The following is a 22,379-nucleotide window of genomic DNA, read 5'->3' as shown; positions in this document are numbered from 1 at the left end:
AAGCAATAAAGTCCAAAAGTAAGAGCCCTTAAATGAGTCCCTGATTGAGTTGGTTGTTGAGGAGTCTGATGGTGGAGGGGTAACAGATGTTCCTGAACCTGGTGGTGTGAGTCATGTGGCGCCTATATCTCATTCCTGATGGTAGCAGCAAATGCAGAGCAGTGTTGATCCTTCATGATTGCTGCTGCTCTCCGATGGCCCCGTTCCCTGTAGATATTTTCAATGCTGGGGAGGGTTTTCTCTGTGATGTCCTGAGCTGAATTGACTACCTTTTGCAGGACTTTAAGCTCAGGGATATTGGTGTCCCCATACCAGACCATGTTGCAGGCGGTCAGCACACATTCCAGCATAAATCTGTAGAAATTTGCCAGAGTTTCCGATGCCATACCGAAGCTCTACAAACTCCCGAGGAAATAGAGGTGCTGATATGCTTTCTTCATGATGCCGTGAATGTGATGGGTCTGGGAAAGGTTCTCAAAAATAGTGACTCCCAGGACTTTAAGTTTGCTCATCCTCTCCACCGCTGATGCCCCAGTGATCACTGGATTGTATTCTTCTGGTTTTTACCCTCCTGAAGTCCCCAATCAGATCCTCAAAATGTATTGTTTCTCAAGGAACATTTTCCAACCACACCTTATGCTCTGAATCAGGGCTATAATATTGCAAGCAACTAAACTGGAAATGACCTATCCCAGTGAAAGATAATCGGGAGATAACTGAGTGAAATTACATCTAACGGGCTCCAGAATTCAAGTACTGACAGCCTTGGATGTACTTTCAGGCACAATCCCAGGAGTTACTCAATCAACAATATCTATGTACAGTTACAGTACCCGTGTGTACGTGCTGGGTCCAACATCGTCTGTAATCTGTACTTTATACAAACTCACTATCTCCTTTCATGGTGAGATGAGTTGGGAAGATGAAAGGGCCTCAGAGGAATTAGGTGGAAAATTTCACTCATTCTCACCATGGAAACGGAACTCTGTTTGATCTAACAGTGCTGCTCCCTCCTGGTTAATGTTAATCTGAAAACTTCCGTGTTAATTACAGATTCCTCAAATGCATCAAAACTGTAGAATGAGACCTAGATATTGGTTGGATGCGTTTCTTCAAAAACATAAATATTTTTCGGGGTTAAAGTAAAAATATAATGCTGGAGAAATTCAGCAGGTCAAACAGCGATATTTATATAGCAATCTGAGGCGCCTGCAAGCTCACACCAAGACACAAGAGCAACTTGTCCGTGAACTACTCTTTGCAGTCGATGCCACTTTAGTTGCCCATTCAGAGCCAGCTCTCCAGCGCATGACGTCCTGTTTTGCGGAAACTGCCAAAATGTTTGGCCTGGAAGTCAGCCTAAAGAAAACTGAGGTCCTCCATCAGCCAGCTCCCCACCATGACTACCAGCCCCCCCACATCTCTATCGGGCACACAGAACTCAAAACAGTCAACCAGTTTACCTACCTCGGCTGCACCATTTCATCGGATGCAAGGATCGACAACGAGATAGACAACAGACTCGCCAAGGCAAATAGCGCCTTTGGAAGACTACACAAAAGTGTCTGGAAAAACAACCACCTGAAGAAACACACAAAGATCAGCGTGTACAGAGTCGTTGTCATACCCATGCTCCTGTTCGGCTCCGAATCATGGGTCCTCTACCGGCATCACCTACGGTTCCTAGAATGCTTCCATCAGCGTTGTCTCCGCTCCATCCTCAACATTCATTGGAGTGACTTCATCACCAACATCGAAATACTCGAGCTGGCAGAGTCCGCAAGCATCGAATCCACGCTGCTGAAGACCCAACTGCGCTGGGTGGGTCACGTCACCAGAATGGAGGACCATCGCCTTCCCAAGATCGTGTTATGTGGCGAGTTCTCCACTGGCCACTGAGACAGAGTTACACCAAAGAAGAGGTACAAGGACTGCTTAAAGAAATCTCTTGGTGCCTGCCACATTGACCACCGCCCGTGGGCTGATATCACCTCCAACCATTCATCTTGGTGCCTCACAGTTCGGCGGACAGCAACCTCCTTTGAAGAAGACCGCAGAGCCCACCTCACTGACAAAAGACAAAGGAGGAAAAACCCAACACCCAACCCCAACCAACCAATTTTCCCTTCCAACCGCTGCAACCGTTCCTGCCTGTCCCGTATCGGACTTGTCAGTCACCAACGAGCCTGCAGGAGACGTGGACATACCCCTCCATAAATCTTCATCCGTGAAGCCAAGCCAAAGAAGAAAGATAGATATAGCAATGATAAAAATGCATAACCAACCTTTCTGGCATGAGCAAAATGTAGACAGTTGGCTGAATAAAATGGTGGGGGGAAGGGACAAGCAAGAGGTGGATAAGGGAGGGAGGGCATGACAGCAAACAGGAGCTGGAGGAAAGGAGAGAGAAAGATAGGGAAGAGAGGGAGAATGGGGAGTGGTCTAGCAGAAACCAGAGAAGTCAATCTCAATGCCATCCAGTTGGAGAGTGCCCAGAAGGTAATATTGCTTCTCCAATTTATGGATGGTTTTGGTTTGACAGAGTATAAGAACATGGACAGACATGTTGGTGCAGGAGGGGGGCACAGAATTGTAATGGTTGGCCACTGGGAGATCCTTACATTGATCTGGACAAAGTGAAGGTGCTCAGCAAAGCAATCTTCTAGTCTACGTCTAGTCTCTCCAATGTAGAGAAGCCACAACAGGAGCACCGAATGCAGTTAATGACTCCTGTAGATTCATAATTGAAGTGTTGCTTCACTTGGAAGGACTGTTTGGGGCCCCGAATTGTGGTGAAGGAGGAGGTGTGTGCACAAGTATGGCACTTCCTATGATTACAAGGGAAGGTGCCAAAAAGGGGGCAATTAGTGGGAAGGGATTAATCTCTCTATCTCCATCTCAGGAGACAAACATTCTCCAGACATTTTCTACAAACCTACCAACTAGATCAACTACAGTTCTTCATACCCAATCCCCTATAAGGATTCTAATCCTTTCTCTCATTTCCTCCATCTCTATTTCATCAAGATCATCCAAGATGCTCTCCTTCTACCACAATCATGGCTTCTCATCCACCACCATCAACTCAGCGTTTACCTACATCTCCTCCATTTACCGCACATCTGCCCCACCCCCCTCTGCCCTTAGACACAACAAAAACAGAACTCACCTTGTCCTCACCTATCACCCCTCCAGCCTCCACATCCAACATATTATTCACTTCCATCATCTACAACATGATTCAACTGCAAGGCATAACTTCTCTCCTTCCTGCTCCACTTCAGTAGAGACAGCTCCCTACATGACTCTGTTGTCCACTCGCCCATTCCTACTAATTCCTGTGACTGTAGGAAGTGTCACATTTGTGCCCTCATCTCCTTCCTCTTCACCATTTAGGGGCCCAAACAATCCTTCCAAGTGAAACAACATTTCATGTGAATCTGCGGGAGTAATTTACTGCATCCGGTGCTTCTGTTGTGGCCTTCTCTACATTGGAGAGATTGGGAGATTGCTTCGCTGATCACCTTCTTTCTGTCTGCATCAATGTCAGGGATATCCCAGGGCTAAGCATTTCAATTCTGCACCCCACTTGCATGTCTGTCCATGGCCTCATGCACTGCCAAATCAGGGCCATCAATAAATTGGAGGAACAACACCTAATATTCCAACTGGGCATTCTGCAGCTGGATGGCATTAATGTCGACTTCTCCGGTTTCTGCGAGACCACTCTCCATTCTCCCTCTCTTCCCTATTTCTCTCAGCACTTTTACACTGCCCTTAAAAGATGATAGGCCTTTTACCATTTCACTAATCTGTATGAACATGACGAACACAATATGGGGGCTCATTTTCATCCTGGTACTTACCCGCCAAGATGGGTAATATCAGAGCTGATGCATTTCGCATTGGCTCCGGTGTAAAAGGCTGACCCGCCTTCCCTGAACGCCAACATTGTAATGCTGCAGGTCCTGCCTCCTTTTGCACAGGGATGCCAGGTCCCTATGTAAAAGGTCTCACTGAACCAGCTTTTCTTTTGTTGTGTCTAAGGGCAGAGGGGGGTGGGGCAGATGTGCGGTAAATGGAGGAGATGTAGGTAAACGCTGAGTTGATGGTGGTGGATGAGAAGCCATGATTGTGGTAGAAGGAGAGCATCTTGGATGATCCCACGTGACCTAGCTTTAAATACGGGTCGTTGACACACCAATTTAGTGGGATCTCTGTGTAAAAGGGTCATTCATCTCCTTTCCTCCAGCTCTCCACCCACTTCTCTCTCCATTTACAGGGCTATTCCTCCTCCTCTTTTCTGTTCAACCACTCCCTCCCTTACCCACCTATTACCTCCTGCCTGTGGTCCTCCACCTGCCCCTATCCTCCCACCACCATTTTATTCAGGTGTCTGCCTACATTTTGCTCATACCTTGATGAAGGGCCCCCAGCCCAAAACATTGGTTATATATATCTTTAACTTTGTTATATAAATAACTCTGTTTGACCTGCTGACTTTCTCCAGCATAGCGTTGTTTTCTCTTCAATCACTGCATCTGCAGACTTACACGCTTTACTCAATATTTCTCAGGGTGTTAGATTTAACATGTGCTGATTATATTTGCTGTAATGGAACACCGAATGATGCCACATGTGGAAGAGTTGAGAAGCAGGTTGTCTTCTTATCTTCACGAGCATATGTATAAGGAGAGTACATTAGACAGAAGATACCGACATAAACCACATGACATAAACTGATAGTTCTTTGGAACGATGCAACAATATAAGGCTGCAAACCACAAACATACTTGAGAAGTTCAGCATGTCACACAGCATCCACTGGAAGTAAAGAATAACAAATGTTTTGGATATGGCTCCTTCATCAGGTACATGCCCAGTGAAGGGCCAAGACCCGAATGATTGGCTACCCTACTTCCTATGAATGCTGTGTGGCGTGCTGAGTTTCTCCAGCATGTTTGTGTATTGCATTTGACCCCCAGCATCTGCAGTCCTTCTTGCTTAACTATATAAGGTGGGTTGACCATACATAAACATTCCAGTGGGTAGACAAAGATAACCATGTATATGGATGACCAGCAGCTGACAAAACACATGTCCTCTTTTCCTGGCAAACTTTCAGTTATGAAATGATCTTCATGCCACCAGATTCTGATGGTGAAAACTGCACAAAAGGAATAAACTGGGTGGAAATAATTGTTTGTCAGTAATTTTGCTTCCATTAATTCAGAGAGCAGGATAATCAGCTAAGCTTCATTTTGGGGATGTTATTTCTCAACCAGCCCAATCTCTACCACAATCTTCATTTTCCACAAAAAGATAGTACAAACTCCATCCATCCCAAAATATTTAGAGGCAGGGATTATTCAATCTGGGCAAACACGCATTTGACCTCAAACCCAGCAGCAATTTGAATTGGAATTGATTGTGTTTGGCTCTTGATATTGACGTCCCTGATTTTAATGCACCTTCGGACCACAGAGTGTAACAGAGAAAGATCAGCTTGAGGAAACTGTTTTAATATTCCATGGTTGGAAATATGTAAAGCTCTCTACCCATCCAACAGACCCATTTTACCTACCACCCTGTCCCTCATGTCGTCGCTGAAACTAATTTCTAAGTTCCATACACCCTTTTCTCCTGATCCTTCTCATGCTTATGATCCCTGATCTAAGAACAAAAGTTATAGAAACATAGAAACATAGAAGATAGGAGCAGGAGTAGGTCATTCGACCCTTCGAGCCTGCTCCGCCATTCAACGAGATCATAGCTGATCTTAAAGTTCAGTACCCCGTCCCCGCCTTCTCTCCATATCCAAAAAGTCATCTGGACCCATTCCTCGGCTCCCCCCATTGTTGTTTTGTGAAGCATTTGTATTATGAGCCTTGAGAGATGATTGTTGACTGTTCATTTGCCTCTGCACATAGTGCATGTGGTACAGTAAATCAAACTCAATTATGAGCACTTGGCACACTGGTATTAAAGTCCTCCATGAGCCTTTTCCAATGAGACATAAAACTGATTGAAATAAACAGATCAATAGCCCGCAGAGCTGAAAATAGTGCACAGAGTGATGCACTGTTTGTCACGGAAATTATCCAACAGAAATATATTTAACACTCTTCTGAAATTCACAAACTTCTATCTCATATGCCTTTAAGAATCACTTGTCCAGTGTTGCGAAAGGTTTTATTTAAAAATAACACAACTCTAAAGCAGCCATTCTCAATGGGGATCAATTTTATACATAACCATAGGAGAAACATATGGAAGAAACCAACTAAACTTGACTGCTTCACAGGGAAATAACCTTTGAGTAGAGTCCTAATGGGGCCATAGCCAAACAATAAGTTGAGGATAGCTCCTTTGAGAACAGTCCAGTATTTTCTGTCGTGCTCATTGACTCCATATAATTAACCGTTAAAAATAAACATTTTCACTGACAAGCAACCGCCATCTTAACTCCTCATGTCAATGGCTGGTTTGATTGCTTTTATTCCTTGATCAGTAATTAGCTAGCTGGATAAGTAGTACAGGCTGGACTCACTCTTTCGTTCACTGATTGTGACAATTTTCATTGAATGTCCTCTTTGATGAAGACATCCGAATCATTCCCATTGCAAGGTAATTCTGGGGAAACAGAAACGCTGGAGAACTTGGCAGATCTTGCATCATCAATAGGAGGTAAAGATATATAACCAGTGTTTCAGGCCTGAGCTTTCCTTCTGGGAATTTCCTGTCATCTGACGTGTATGTTGCCAGTCACATTCTAATTGTTTCAACAAAGAAAATCTCTCCACCTCTCTCAAATACAAGGTAGAACATGAATTGGTATATTGAGTGCCTCCATCTTATCAACCTAAAAGGAAGACCTGATTTTTAGTCAAATTCCAGTCAAACCTGACTCCCTAAAGGCAATGCTCTATCAATAAACTCAGTGATATGGAATGCTAAAAACTTTGCCCTTTTTTCTTTTTTTTTAGCACATTTTTCTTGCATGAGGATAACTGTGAATATTTATTATCTATTTTTTGTATTTATTGTCTCTTTTTAAGTCAATTTATGTACAATATTGGAGTCTCTTTTTTTAAACAAGTACTTGTTCAACTGCAGCATGTAAGAACTTTATTACTTATTCACATTGTACAATGCAAATAACTATTTTCTGTCATCATAATCACTTGCTGTTCCTGCTCAAGGTATTGCATTACTGATTCTTCTTTTAATGAATCATTAAATTATTTTTTGTTCCTCTGCCCCATTCATTTTCTCCTCTTTATTCTAAAAGGCACTACCTAAAATTTGTCCAGATTGTATTCTGTTTGCTATTTATTTACCCATTTTCTTTCTATTTTTTAATGCAGCCCACAATATTATCATCAATCTCTCAATCTGATATCTCAAGGCCAAGCCATGCCACATTATAGTAGGAGCTGATTTTACCTTCTTCACTCTGCTTGAGATGTTGTCCAGATTGCAGGTTAGAAGGTAATCCTTCGCAGCTGCGTACAATCTTCGGTTGTCCTCATCCAGAATAATGGAATGCAAGTCAGAGGCACTGAAGCTGAGGGGGATGATCCTCTTGTTTATCATCAGCTCTAAGAAACAAGATGAGTAATGGAAAATATTACACAACATGGACCCAGGTTAGAAGTTGTCAGAAGTATTAGCTGAGAACATCCTTTCCTCCTCCAGTTGGGAGTATTGAGGCCCCAGATGAAATCAGATGGTTACATTGGGCAACTATATTGTTCACATGCCTGACATTAGATTTCCAGGACAGGCACTCTGTGGCAAGTTCCATCATGGAAAGAGATTACCAGGAACAATTCAAGGACAAAGGAAAAAGATTCAAGGAAATACCTTGAAGAAATGCCTAACATCTTCTGACAATCTCTGGCCCTTGACTGTGGAAAGTGGAGATGAGGCATTTAGGAGGCACTGAGAACCTTAAATCAATGCACAGGAAGCAGGAGGAGAAGACCACCTCACAAACTACCCATGTACCTGAGCCTCTGGGAGCTCATGTTCCAGAAGTGGAAGAGTCTGTTGTTCCACGTTGGCCTCATTAGCTATCTCAGAGTCCACAAAACCGGAATAGAAATTAGTTCTCAATCAAAAAAAGACTACCTACAAAGAAAATATAACTGCAGTAAAATTTATTTATCCCTGCACTTAAGTCCTCTCATCACATACAATTTGCCCTCCTAATTGCTTTCTGCGATGGCATGTTATTTCTCAGTAGTTTGTGTAAAAGGGCACTTTAGTTCCTTTGAATATTAGTCTCTCAAAATTTAAAAAATATTCTGATTTTTTTTTGTGTCACAAAGTGGATAATTTCACATTTTTCTACATTTCATGGCCATGTTTTTGCCCTGCTTGTCTATACTCACCCACTTCTCACATTTCTACTTAGTTTTATAGCATCTGCTACTTAGTTTTATATCATCTGATACAGAAAAAGCTATACAATGAGAGGAGATGTGGGAACAACAGCTTGAATAATCTCAGCTTGACCTAGGCAATTAGAAAAATGCTATCCTAAACTTGTTGTCTTGTACAGGGAAAAAACATTTTATTCAGACAGGGAAAATTGCATTGTTAGCCTGTTTACTATAAGACAGAGGAACAGAAATAGGCTATTCAGCCCACTGAGTCTGCCTCGCCATTTACTCATGATTTGATCCATTTCCCCACTCAGCCCCATTGCCCAGTCTTCTCCTCATAACTTTTGGTGCCCTGGCTAATTGAGAACCTTTCAATCTCAATCTCCACAACCAACTGGGGCAACAAATTCCACAGATTCACCACTCTCTGGCTGAAGAAATTCCTCCACATCTCTGTTCTAAGTGGACACCCTTCAATCCTGAAGTTGTGTCCTCTTTTCCTCACCTAGACTCTCCCACCATGGGAAAAAAAAACTTTTCTGCATCTACTCTGTCCATGCTTTTCAACATTCAAAATGTTTCAGTGAGATTCCCCATCAGTGTCCAAGATTCCAATGAATACAGGCCCAAGAGCTGTCAAACCCTCCTCAGATGATAACCCTTTCATTCCCAGAATCATCCTTGTGAACCTCCTCTGAAAGCTCTCCAACATTAGCACATTCTTTCTTAAATGAGGAGCCTAAAACTGCTCACAATACTCCAAGTGAAGTCTCACCAGTACCTTATAAAACCTCAACATCACATCCCTGCTCTTACATCCTCTTCCACTTGAAGTAAGTGAATGCTTAAAGCATAAAGTGAATACATCAGGAACTTACTGGGATCACAAACCAAGAGTTGAAGACTCTTCTCCTCCTTTAGCTCACCAAGCTAATCTTTTCATTCATTTGATTTCACCATATTTCTCAAGGAAGCTACCTGGAAGATGTGGGTATCCTTTTGTATGAACTAAGTTGTGAATAATGAATAATTTTGACATACAGCACAGAAATAGGCCCTTCTGGGTGACAACCCCATGCTGCCCAAGTATACTGATTATACCTACAAATCCTTGTATGTTTTTGAAGGGCATTAACAAACTGGACAACCTGAAGGAAACTCACGCAGACATACTGTGAGAATGAAAAAGTGCCTTACAGACAGTGCTGGATTCGAACCCGGGTCCTGATAGTCTTCTTTCTATATCCTCTATCTTTTACACTTCAGCAAAAATAAGGATAATGTTCAGCAAATGTTAATCAAATTTGATTTAATTAATTATTTTTTATGTTTGTTTTGGGAGCATTGGCTTTATCACCCTTGCATGAGCTAATCTGCTTGTTATAAACTGCCAATTAGTAGTAGATGAAACAAGGCTAAAAAATATAGTGTTGAATAATTTCCTGTGAATGAAGGAAGTCAGGTATTGTCATCAAAATACTGTTATCAATGCAAATATTTCATTTATCATTAAATTTCTTTGAATGTTTACACTGGCTTTGTGATTAATGTAACCTGAGAACTGGCCCGTTGGGGACAAATAATGATAGCGCAGATTTTTTTTAAAAAGGATTCTTACGACCTGAGAACAAAAGAAAAATTGTCGATTTATCTTCAGAAAACATCATACATATTGGGTGGCCCAGTTAGCGTAGTGGTTAACACAAGCAACCACGGTTCAAATACAGCACTGTCTGTAGCGAGTTTGTACTTATTCCCCTAAAAATGTTTTAAAAATTTATACAACAGCACTGCTTCCGCTAATAAAACTCCTTGATGGTCACACTGCTGAGAAAAGGCTGGGCCAGAACAGATTGTAAGTGACATTTTTTTCATTCAGTTATTGTTAAGAGCATTATACTAATTTAGAGGCTCTAGCTGTTATGTAACATGTAACATTGAGTGAAGTGTTATACGTGGTGGATACTGTAGGAGTCATCAGCCCTCTCATCCGTTTTAACACTGTATCATTGCAATTGCTGAATGCCAGATGTGCATTTGGAAATGAAAAGTTATTGAAAGCAGAGAATGACATATTTCAAGTCGAGTTAAGTATAAAAATCTGCAGATGCTGGGGTCTCATACATTACACAGAGGTGCTAGAGAAACTCAGCAGACCATTATTTCACGTTGTATCTTTCTCAACCCTTGGGTCAACAAAATGTTTTGCAGGAAATAAAGTGCACATAGTGATATCGGTGATGTGGCAACTAATCTGGTCATCATAACCTTCCACAAATAGCAGCAATATGTTAATGACCAGATCATTGACTTCTACTGATGTTGAGTCGATTTGCTCACTCCCAGGCAACTGTGGGTGTTTTTCAAAGCAATGGCCCTCTCCACTAGCACCTCCAGTTCACAATGAGACAATTAAATTCCTTCCTTAGTAATTTCACACAATATAGCATCTGTTAATCATCTGGTTGGTGTATGTGGGGTGGAGAATGTTTCAAGGTGTATTGATGAATATTTGCTCCCTCTGGATAAAGATTTCCTAAAAGTCCTGCTATTACTTCCTCTACAATGGATTCAGCACTTATACAATGAGAGATGTTAAGCCTATCATTTCCTGCCTTCTATTTTCTTCCTTTCTTGGAGAGGAAAGGCACATTTGTGATATCTGACTGGGATCATTCTTGTCTGGTTAGTTGGAAACTCGCCAGGATCCAGAAAGTTTTGAAGATCACGAACGATGTATTCAACATCTTTGTAGCCAGTTACTTCAAAGTGCAAGTCCAGAAGACCATAAGATATAGGAGCAGGTCAAACATTCAGCCCATTGAGTCTGGTCCGCCATTCCATCATGAGCTGATCCATTCTCCCACTTAACCCCACTCCATTGCCTTCTGCCTGTTACCTTTGGTACTCTGACTATTCAGACACTTATCAATCTCTGCCTTAAATATACCCAATGACCTGGTCTCCACAGCTGCCCGTGGAAGCAAAATCCAAAGGTTCATCATTCTCTAGCTAAAGAAGATCCTCTGCATTTCTATTTTAAAGGGCCCCTGCAACCCTGAAGTTGTCCAGAGAACTTACTCTTTACTCCCATAACTGCGCTCTGATTTTTCTCTCATGATGATGACTGTTTCAGGTTTCTCCCTTCTTTTTGCCCCTTGCTGTTTTATTTTTATTTGGATGTTTTACTACCTACCTCCATGAACCAAAACAGTGACAAAATGTTTGTCCAACCTCTCTGCCTGTCTTTTACATCCCATTATTAATTTCCCAATTTATTCCCATAAAAGAGCAATGTTCACCTCAGCTATACTTTTCTGATTTATAGATTTGTCCCTGTGTTTCCAAATCAGCAAGCAGACAAATTATAATTAAAGGTTAGCTGCAGAGTTAGATTGGAATGAATGGTAAATTTCTTAAAGATATTTTCTTCATCATTTCGAGTTTGAAGGAAGGCTATTCAAAATCAAGACACAGCACCAGTTATCAATCAGTCAGCTACGTATTGCAAAGAGAGTTAACAGAAATCATGTTTTTACATTCTGAGCTCCCCAGCTTTGACGAAATAAATGGGAAAGTGATTTAACTTATGTTATACCTCAAGAGGATTGGGAGGTTATGTGTCATGAAGGGGTAACTGAATTGACTAATGTAAGATATGGTTTGGTAAATTATAATTTTTTGCAACAGTTATACTCCTGACAAATTGAAAAAAATGCAGATTTAGTAATTCGGATTCTTGTTTTAGATGTGGGTTAAGTACTGGAACTTTTTTTGCATGCAGCTTGGTCTTGTGATCGGGTAACACCATTTTGGGAAAAAGTCAGGTTAGTTTTGGAGGAATTCTTTAAAATTAAATTACCATTAGATCCGGAGATTTTTTTGTTGGGTTTTATGGTTTCTTTGACTGGCTTGGGGTTGGATAAGTTTCAAATTGCATTTGTTTGTTTGGGGTTATCTGTGGCACGAAAATGTATAGCAATTACTTGGAAAGACAATGTAGAGATTAATATAGTATGTTGGCATAATGAATTGAGATCTTGTATATATATATATATATATATATATATATGGAGAAAATAACATAATTTACATGATAATTACTCTTTCTTTGTTAAAATGTGGTCATCTTATTTAGAATATATGGGTTTGGATATATGGTTTTTTTTTTGGCTGGCTGAGGGGGGATTTATTATATTGTATAAAAATCTTTTTTCTGCTGTTGTTATTGATTTTACATTGTTTTTAAAAAGTTTTTAAATAAAGTTTTAAAAAAAGATATTTCCTTCTTCATTTCTAGTTGGAAGGAAGGCTATTCAAAATCAAGACACAGCACCAGTTATCAATCAGTCAGCTACGTATTGCAAAGAGAGTTATCAGAAATCATGTTTTTAGATTCCGAGCTCCCCAGTTTTGACGAGCGCACATGTAACATTACAGAAACACAGCTGTTGGAAGAAAATGTCATTCACCCAGCCTCAAAGGAGAGCAGGGAATTCCCTCAGTCTCATGGCCAATTTCACCCTGCTATCAATAGCACTTACAAATGGATTACTTGGGCACAGTTGCATTGTAAATGCTGGAACCTTATTGTGTTTACACGAGCTGACCCCCAAATCCATCAACAGTGGCTGCACTCCAAAACATTTAATGAGCTGGAAAAGATTTTAGGATACTCTGCACTCTTCAAGTGGCCATTGTAATTACAAGTTTTAGTTGGCTTCTCAATGTTTCGCCTTCCACAGAATAAAGCAACTTACCAGGGAAACACAATGCTATCTCACCCAAGTTGGAACATTTTGAATAGCTATGCTTCTTACAATGGCTAAAATTACAAATTACAAGAGAGTCTTGCTCTTTTATAATAATTGAAAATACTTCAGGTTCTGAAAACCTGAACTAAAAATGCAAAATGTGGGAAATACTCAGAAAGTCAGGCAGCATCTGTAGGAAGAGAAACTGCATTAACATTTCATTTGACAAAGTGTCTCTGACATGAAATTCTATCTGTTTCTATTTCTGCAGGCGCTGCCTGACACGCATTGGAGCAGAATTATATGCCAGAGTCTGCTCTGTCACTCAAATCATGGCTGTGGTATTTTTCTTCTCAACCTCATTCCCCTGTCTTCTCCCATAACCTTTAATACCCTTAAAAAACAAAAACCTATCGACCTCCGCTTTAACTCGGGCAACACTGTTATCATAACAGTTCGTGTAAACCTATTAAAGCACCAGCGACCAGGGTTCGAATACGCCGCTGTCTGTTTTTTATATTCTCCCTGTGACTGCGTGGGTTTCCACCAGGCGTTCTGGTTTCCTTCCACTCTTCAAAACATATGGGGGCTGTAAATTAACTGGGGTATCTAGGCAGCACAGGCTCATGGGCTGGAAGGGCCTATTACCATGCTGTATGTCTAATATTAAACTTTTTTAAAAAATTAAAACTTATACCCAATGGCTTGGTCTCCACAACCATCTGTGGCAATGAATTCCACAGATTCACCACTCTCTGCTGAAAAAAAATTCTCTCCATCTCTGTCCTGAAGGGATGCCCTATTTTTCTGAGCACTCTGATCCTAGTACTGGAAACATCTCCTCTACAACTATTCGATCCTGCCTTTTCAGTATTCACTAGGTTTCAATGAGATCCTCTCTCATGCTTATAAACTCCAGTGAGTACAGAGCCATTGAACGATTCTCATACCTTGAACTTTTATCATACATCAACCATCTCATCCCTGGTATCATTCTCATAAACCACCCTAGACCCTTACACCCTTCCGTGGATATGGGGCCCAAACTGCTCACAATACTCCAAATACTGATCGACACCTTATAACCTCAGCAGTACATTCTTGCTTTTATGTTCTTGTCCTCTTGAAATGAATACCAACATTACATTTGCCTTCCTTCCTATGATTCATCCTGCAAGTCAACCTTCAGGGAATCCTGCATGAGGATTCCCAAGTCCCTTTCGACCTCCGCCTTCTGAATTTTTGACCTCTGCTTTTGTACTTCATTCTTTTTGCACCAGTTCACACTGCAGTGTCAATAAGAAGCAGAGCACCAGACATAGTCCCTCATTAAAAAACAGGTAACATGAGCACTTGTGTGAACAACTGGGACTGCTGAATCTAAGCAGATTTCTGCCAAATAATTGTTCATTTAACTATAACATTTATTATAGAGGCATTGGATCGTATCTGGTGACTACTGGAGGAAACCTCTTTTTACTTTGACTAGATTCTTGCTGTTTTCATTTGAAGCAGTCTCCATTTGTTGGGGAGGGGTGCCTAGTGCATTTTATGTGGATTGGAAAATTTTCAGATTATTAAACCATGTGTGGCTCAAAAGATGCAAAGGGAAAACTCAGCCCAAATGGGTGGAGAAGGAATTGAGAGGGCAACGGATATGTTTCAATAATTGTTTCATAATGTGTCCTCTTTGGGAATTGAGCCAAACATAACGTTTCACTGATCAGAGAATCTTTTTCCAAACATGCTTTCTTCACTCTCTCTTCTTTCTCCAGCCTTTGCTTCTTTTAACCTGGTGAAGTTAATGGCTGAATCTTCGCTGCCTCCTCACAAGTTGTGGCCAATAGCTGAAGAAATTTGGTACCCCAACCACTTCACATGACCAAGATTGTGGTCAGAGGTAAAGTGCAATCATTACAATCAGTGACATAACAAGGTCTGAACTGTAATTGCATTTTATGCAATATAATTTCTGTACAATTAAAGAAACATAAGGTCTAAATTTGTAAGAAATGCTTTGGCTACAATAGAATTGGCTAACAACGCCGGAAAAACACAATAGAGAACAATGAAAACCATAGAGAAAGAGATTTTTCTTTAACGGGAACATCAATTGAAAGCAGGAGGGAGTTCCATTCTTGAAAGAAGGATCTTGACCTGAAACATGGACTGACCACTTCTCTCCACAGATGCAGCTTGTACTACCAAGTCCCTCCAACTTGTCATTGTTGCTCAAGATTCCAGCATCTGCAAATCTTGTGCTAAACACAATCTGCTGGAGGAAGTCAGCAGGTCAAGCAGCATCAGTGGGAGAATAGGAACGGTCAATGTTTTGACCATTAACCATTCTTTTTCTCCCACTGTCACTGCTCGACCCACTGAGTTCCTCCGTCAGATTGTTTAGCTTCAGATTCCAGCATCTGCAGTCTCAAAATCAGGGTATCAAAGGTTATGGGGAGAAGGCAGAAGAGTGGGGCTGAGCAGGAGAATGGATCAGCTCATGATGGAATGACAGAATGCCCTTGATGGGCTGAATGGCCTGCTTCTGATACTATATCTTATGGTTTGATGACCTCCTGTGAGTCTGCATTTCTATTTAAGGGTCAGCTGTCTGCTATTGTCCACTCTCCCTCATCCTTGTGCACAACAATATCCTCAATGAGAAAAGAGCCATCAGCTAAAAGATGCAAAAAGAGCTCAGTGAAAATTTGGGATGAATAAAACAGGAAATTGCTGGAAATACACAAGGCCAGTCAGCATTCATAATGAGAAAAAATGCATTCTGGCATCTTAAGTATGTAGCATTCATCTGACTAAAACTGAAAAAAAAGGTACAGGTCATTTGGAAAGTTTTAGGAAAAAGAACATGGAGGAGGAAAGAAAGGAGGGGATGTCACAGAGATGAAGGTCAGCCAGTACTAATAAGAAAGTGAACTGATGCAAAAATTATTCAAGAAATGGAGAGAACTAGAGTTTGTAAAAATCTCATAAAAGTTCAGAAAGCCAGTCAAGAAAAGCACAAAAACTTGTCATAAAGTTGAAGGAGGAAAACGCAAAAACTGCCGATGGAGGAATCTTGAGCAAACAAGAGGCTGCAGGGGAGAGTGAACAGGTCAGGGAGCATCCATGGGTAGAAATGGTCAACCAACACCTCAGGTCAGGACTTGATAATGCCTTGATACAAGTCAGGGGCGGCCAAACCTTTTTGGTTGTGGCCCACATATGGAAAATTATAAGGAGTTAAGGGCCAAACAATATTAAGCACGACAGTTTTCAACCGGTTACAGTGCAAAAAAAGCAATGTTTTTAGACCTGTACCATCAAAAATTAATCTTCTATCAAAATAACTGTTCCACACTACTGAACAGTTTAACTGTTGACATGACAGTAGTTTATTGATGCGCTGACATATTACAGAAGCCATTTCTGTATCTGCTGATTTAAATTTAATTTAAATGAATACAATAAAACTCTTTAAAACTCTCATTCAAAAAAGCAATGTAGAATAAAAAGCCGGGTGCAAAATAAGACCAGGTGAAAAGATCAACAAAGGGACAAGGCCGTCTCCAACATTCCTCTACAACACTCAGTGAATACAGTTCATGGCCCAAGTGTCCACCTCAATGATTATGATGCAATGTGTACATCTGTAGATAGGCTATTAAAGTTAACAGATTCCTCGTGAATCAAACAAACACACTTCCACTTGACTTATGTGAAAAAGTATACATTTTCCCAACACATTTGAAATTTTCGGCACTCCCTTGCTATTTTCTGCCTTTTGGTTTTACAATGTTTAATCAGCACTTTTTTTGAAATGGAGGAAAACATTTTCATCAATGAGTAACATTTCAACAGTTGGTCTCACAGTTGTTCAAAATGGCAGCAATGTTTAGTGTCTAAGAAGTGCAAGTACACACAGTGCTTTATTGTTAGAGACCATATTCTCATGGGCCATATTCCATTTTCTTTTTAAAATTCACCCTAGGCCACTTAAAAATGGGCCACAGGCTCCAGATGGCATAGGCTGGCCACCTCTGAGATAAATGATATGTCCATAATACCCAAATATGGCCATAGGTCAGGACACATAAATCATAACTTGACCTGGGCATTTCAAAATGTTGCCATTGAGCTTTGAGAAATAAAAAGATGCCATGGTGGTTTTTGCTGGTGGTCTGCATTGATCTATCATTTCATAGATGGCAATAGAAGAGAGTGGATGAAAATAGGACACGGGTGGGCCAAGAATCTTTTTCTGGGCCAGAAAGTGAATGGAATTTAAAAAAAAACAATCTTCTGGGGCAACTCAGCGGGTCGAGCAGCATCAGTGGATGAAAAAGAATGGTCAACATTTTGAACCAGAGCCCTTCTTCAAGACGGTTCATGCATCTCCAGTTCAAAATCATTGATTTTTGAGATAGTGGAACCAGCGTGCCAAAGTACACTCAGTTCCATTCTCTTCAACCAACACGAGCCTCCAATTCATGCCCATTTTGACAAGAATTTAGGATGCCAATTTAAAGCTCCGCACATTTCAATTGAAGACTCAAGAACTAATAGCGTGCCACAGTGGATACCTGGAACCTTTGGGAGAGGGCAGCAAAGAGGTTTAGGCTGGTTCCAGGGATGGCAGTTTTGCTTTATGAGGAGAGATTGTGTCACCCAGGCTGTATTTTCTAGAGTTTAGAGGAATAGGAAGAGATCTCATTGAATTTCACAAAATCCTTATGGAGCTTAGAAGGAGGAAGTATCTCTGGGCTGAGAAGTCTAGGACAAGAAGTCATGGTCTCTGAATAATTAAAGACAGAGATGAGGAGAAAGTTATTCATTTGGAGGATGGTAAATTTTTGGAATGTCCTACACCAGAGAGCTGTGGAGGCTTACTTATTGAATTCTTTCAGAACAGAAGTAGATGTGCTTCCAGTTATTAAGGAAATTGAGGGAAATGGAGATTGTGCAAAAAAATGCACTGGAAAAGAACACTCACTCATTTTGGAAGAAATGGCAAAGCAGTCTCAAACAGCTACACTGCCTGCTCCTGCTCCTATGTCTTTCTTCATAGGTTCTTACATAGGAACATAGGAAGTAGGAACAGGAGTAGGCCAAAAATGGCCCATCGAGCCTGCTCCGCCATTCAATACCATCATGGCTGATCTAATTTATGACATAACTCCACCAACCTGCCTTCTCCCCATATCCCCTAATTCCTCTATCATGTAAAAATTTATCTAACCAAATTTTAAGTATGTTTAATGAGGCAGCCTCAACCACTTCCCTGGATAGAGAATTCCAAACATTCACTACTCTCTGGGAAAAACTGTTTTTCCTCATCTCTGCCCTAAATCTACTCCCCCAAATCTTGAGACTGTGTCCTCTCATTTTAGTTTCCCCGGCCAGCTCAAAAAACCTTCCTACATCTATCCTATCCATATCCTTCATAATCCTATATGTTTCTATAAGATCTCCTCTCATTCTTCTGAACTCAAGCGAATACAATCCTAGACAATTTAATCTTTCATCATAAGTCAACCCCTTCATCCCAGGGATTAACCTAGTAAACCTCCTCTGGACCGTCTCCAAAGCCAGTATATCCTTCCCCAAATATGGAGACCAGAACTGGACACAGTACTCCAGGTGTGGTCTCACCAGTACCTTATACAGTTGCAACATTACCTCCCTACTCCTGAATTCAATTCCTCTAGCGATGAAGGCCAACATTCCATTTGCCTTCTTAATAACCTGCTGCACCTGCAACTTAACTTTTTGCGATTCATGCACAAGCACTCCTAAGTCCCTCTGCACTACAACATGCTGTAGTTTTTCACCCTTTAAATAATATTCAGCTCTTTTATTTTTCTTGCCAAAGTGGATAACCTCACACTTACTAACATTGTACTCCATCTGCCAGACCTTTGCCCACTCATCCAGCTGAACTATATCCCTCTGCAGACTCTCCACATCCTCATTACAATTTGCTCTTCCACTCAATTTGGTGTCATCCGCAAACTTGGCTACACCATATTTTGTCCCCTCCTCCAAGTCATCAATGTAAATGATGAACAGTTGTGGGCCTAACACTGACCCCTGCAGCACCCCACTTACCACTCTCTTCCAACCTGAAAAACTCCCACTTATTCCGACTCTCTGCCTCATGTCAGACAACCAATTTTCAATCCAGGCCAATATACTTCCCCGGACTCCACTTTCCTGTAACTTACTGATAAGTCTCTTGTGCGGCACCTTATCAAACGCTTTCTGGAAATCCAAATATACAACATCAACCTGTTCCCCTCTATCCACCGCATCCATTATATCCTCAAAGAATCCTAACAAGTTCTTGTTTTGTGAGTCCTGTGCACAGCCTGCACCTGCACTCCTTTGACAATAGAGTGAGATAAAATGCTGGACAGTGCAGGGATGCTATTCTTACTATCCAATGCTCAGCACCATTCTCTAAATATGATACAGTATTAAACAAGCCACAATGCTAGCTGATCTCATCAGCAGTGGGATACACACACAAATCCCAATTGTAGGTAATATTTTCAAGGGCAGGAAGCAGAGAAGAAAAAGTTGCTGGCTTTCTTGCTGCATTGTGACCTCTCTCAGCTGTGATGCTAGCTGCAGTGGTAATCACCGGAGAAAACAATAAAGGTTCACAGAAACAGAAAAACATGGAATGGAATAAAATGCTGAGTAATATTCAGGAGTCCATCTGATGGGCTTATAAAATATATTGAAAACAATGGCATTTTCTTTTTTACAATGATAAATATCCAGTAATTATAATTACAGCAAATGATTTGCGGGATTATTTGAGTTGGTGAAGGTAAAGAGAGAAACTCTTTCCCCAAAAATTCAACCTTTCTCCCATGTTGCTGCAATTTTCTTCATCCTGCCTAATAGCGACCATGCCTTCAACAAACAATATCATCTCTTCCTACAGAGAGGAGATGAGAACAAAAATGTCATTCTTGGAACTAACTTGTCAAAAAGGGAGTCATGCTAAATGTCACCCACTAATGTAATACACGACAAGTCAGCTTGAACGAAATATCTCTGCCTTTCCTCAGTTTTCTGATCACTTTCCCATGCTTTTTGCGGCAAAATCTCTCAATTACCTTGTCCAAATACTATTCATCTTTAGTTCATTGTTCTTACAAAGAAAGCTACAAAAACCAGACCCTTCCCATGTTCCTCGTCATTGAGTATTTATTTTTGATGCAGTTATCGGGCTTGAGGGCTATTTATTTTGAATTCTAATTGTTGGAGATCTGTAAATTGCCAGAATCCAATGTTGGTGGACTGCAAGCATTTTTTGCAGTCAGTGATCGACTGTAGCCGGCTCTATGTTGAGAAAGATTTAGCAGGAGGGCTATAGTCCAGGATCAGGCCAATGGGACTGACAAAATAATAGGTCAGCATGGACTCAGTGGACTGAAGGGCCTGTTTCTGTGGTGTAGAGTTCTACAGCTCTTTGTCACATGGTTAGTCCAGGCCTCTAAGTTACTCATCATGTAATCAGATCTGTAATAAAACAGCAGTGCAATATTACATGATTAGTATTGCTTGGGAACCATTAGAGACTGAGAAACAAAAGAGAGTCACCTCAGTATCTGTGGATTCACCTCCAGTGCTCCTGCGGCCTTTACAGCCAAACAAGACTCCAGTTCAAGCCATCAGCAGCCTGAGCCCAAATCCAAACCTCTGACACGATGACGAAGCCTTCAGCTCCCAAGGCCCTTCGGGAGCCCTTCTTGCTCTCAGCACCCTCTTGAATCCCAGTTCTGATACCAAGTTCTCATGAGCCAGTTTCTAGCAGCCCGCAGCCTGGTACAAGTTCGTTGACCTCAAGTCACTAGCAGCCTACAGCCTGTGTGGTTCCTTGCCTGCAAGTGGCCAACAGCTACCTGTGTGTGTCCTTCAGCCTCAAGAGCTCCTCACTGGTCTGCCACTGTGGTAACCATCCTTAGGGTCGTCTTCCCTGCTCTCCTCAGTGGAGGAGGTGGGGGGTAGGTCTCCGTTGCTTGTGCCTTGTACCTGTCTACTGCACCCCCTGAAGCCACTGCCGAACACAGGTGCTGTCATCCTGAGCTCTGAACCCGTGGTTGCAGGATTTGAAATAAAACACCCATCAGCTCCTTTAACAGGCATTCAAAGACTATGCGGAGCCTTTGGCAGTTGTACTGAGCAGTAGGACCTTGTGTCTCCACTCCCCCGCTCCCCCTGGGTCCACACCAATGGCAGTGTTCCCATTACAGCAGCTCCAGTAGCGTCGTCATCAGCAAAATAGTAATGCAGCAACTGCACCTCCACCTACCCTGTTAAAACTAGCCTACTAGTGAGGTGGATGAGTTTTGATAGATAAGCTCTTGTGGATTAACAAACATTGAAAAGAATACAACATGCAGTGCTGATGAATTCATGACCTCTTATTTTCAGATCTCATTCATAATGCTCTATATGGTATGAAAATGTATCCCCTTAAAACAGTCGTCCCTGGAAAATGAACAGGTGTATCCTCCTATAGACTGTGAAAAGACCGGCTGAGTTCCTCCAGCATTTTGATGTATTTTTAGGTGTATTTAAAGACTTGTTGATGAAAGTACACCTATGGAGCAGTTTTGAAAATATGGCGTTCAGTGAAATCTGTCCACGTTGAAACATGTAATTTGAATATATGGGGAAATGCCACTGACAGGATGATTTCAATGTGAACCATTGGCATTTGGACTGCTGAAACTTCAGTGAGTTTCAGACTTCACAAAGTGCAAGTCCAAGACTTTCTGAGTAAGTCATGCTGCCACCTCTCTCCCTTTGCTCCACTGCTGAATCCCTCTCTGAAAATCATTGCTCAAATTGTTGGAGATTTCAAGGGGGAATTCCAGGTCTATGGACGAGGAGCCGAAAAAGAAAGAAGTTGTTTTTATTTCAATTCAGTTTAATGCTTTAAATAGTTCAGCATTTTTATATTTTAATTACTTTTTAAAATAATTATGATTATTCTCTTCAATTTTTAATAGATTTTAAATGCCTCTGAATGCAAGAAACACTAAAAAAAAGGGACCTGTTGAAATCACTGACAGGATTTGACAGAAAGCAAAGCACAGCCTCCAGCTGTTAAGGCATCTCACAGTGCTACAGGGCAGAGCTTCAGGGCCTGGATCTAAAGTCTGTTCATCATCTGGATCCAACTACCCCACTTGAGAGTGTGAAGGGTCAGCTGGATTGA

At 41.3% G+C, this 22,379-nt stretch overlaps 1 protein-coding gene across 10 annotated transcripts in view; it reads right to left on the bottom strand.

The window, feature by feature from the left end:
• The window catches only part of sema3h (sema domain, immunoglobulin domain (Ig), short basic domain, secreted, (semaphorin) 3H), a 329,841-nt gene that overhangs the window by 224,160 nt on the left and 83,302 nt on the right, over positions 1-22,379 (bottom strand). For all 10 annotated transcript variants that reach the window (XM_069937305.1, XM_069937308.1, XM_069937306.1 and 7 more), the window contains one exon: positions 7,447-7,601. In XM_069937305.1, coding sequence (XP_069793406.1) covers positions 7,447-7,601 — 155 coding nt within the window. The remainder of the gene's footprint in view (positions 1-7,446; positions 7,602-22,379) is intronic.

The sequence above is a fragment of the Narcine bancroftii genome, chromosome 5 (genome assembly GCF_036971445.1).
Source record: "Narcine bancroftii isolate sNarBan1 chromosome 5, sNarBan1.hap1, whole genome shotgun sequence".
In the NCBI taxonomy this organism is placed as follows: domain Eukaryota; kingdom Metazoa; phylum Chordata; class Chondrichthyes; order Torpediniformes; family Narcinidae; genus Narcine; species Narcine bancroftii.
Note: the sequence above shows the minus strand (reverse complement) of the source record. Positions and strands in the feature narration are given on the sequence as shown.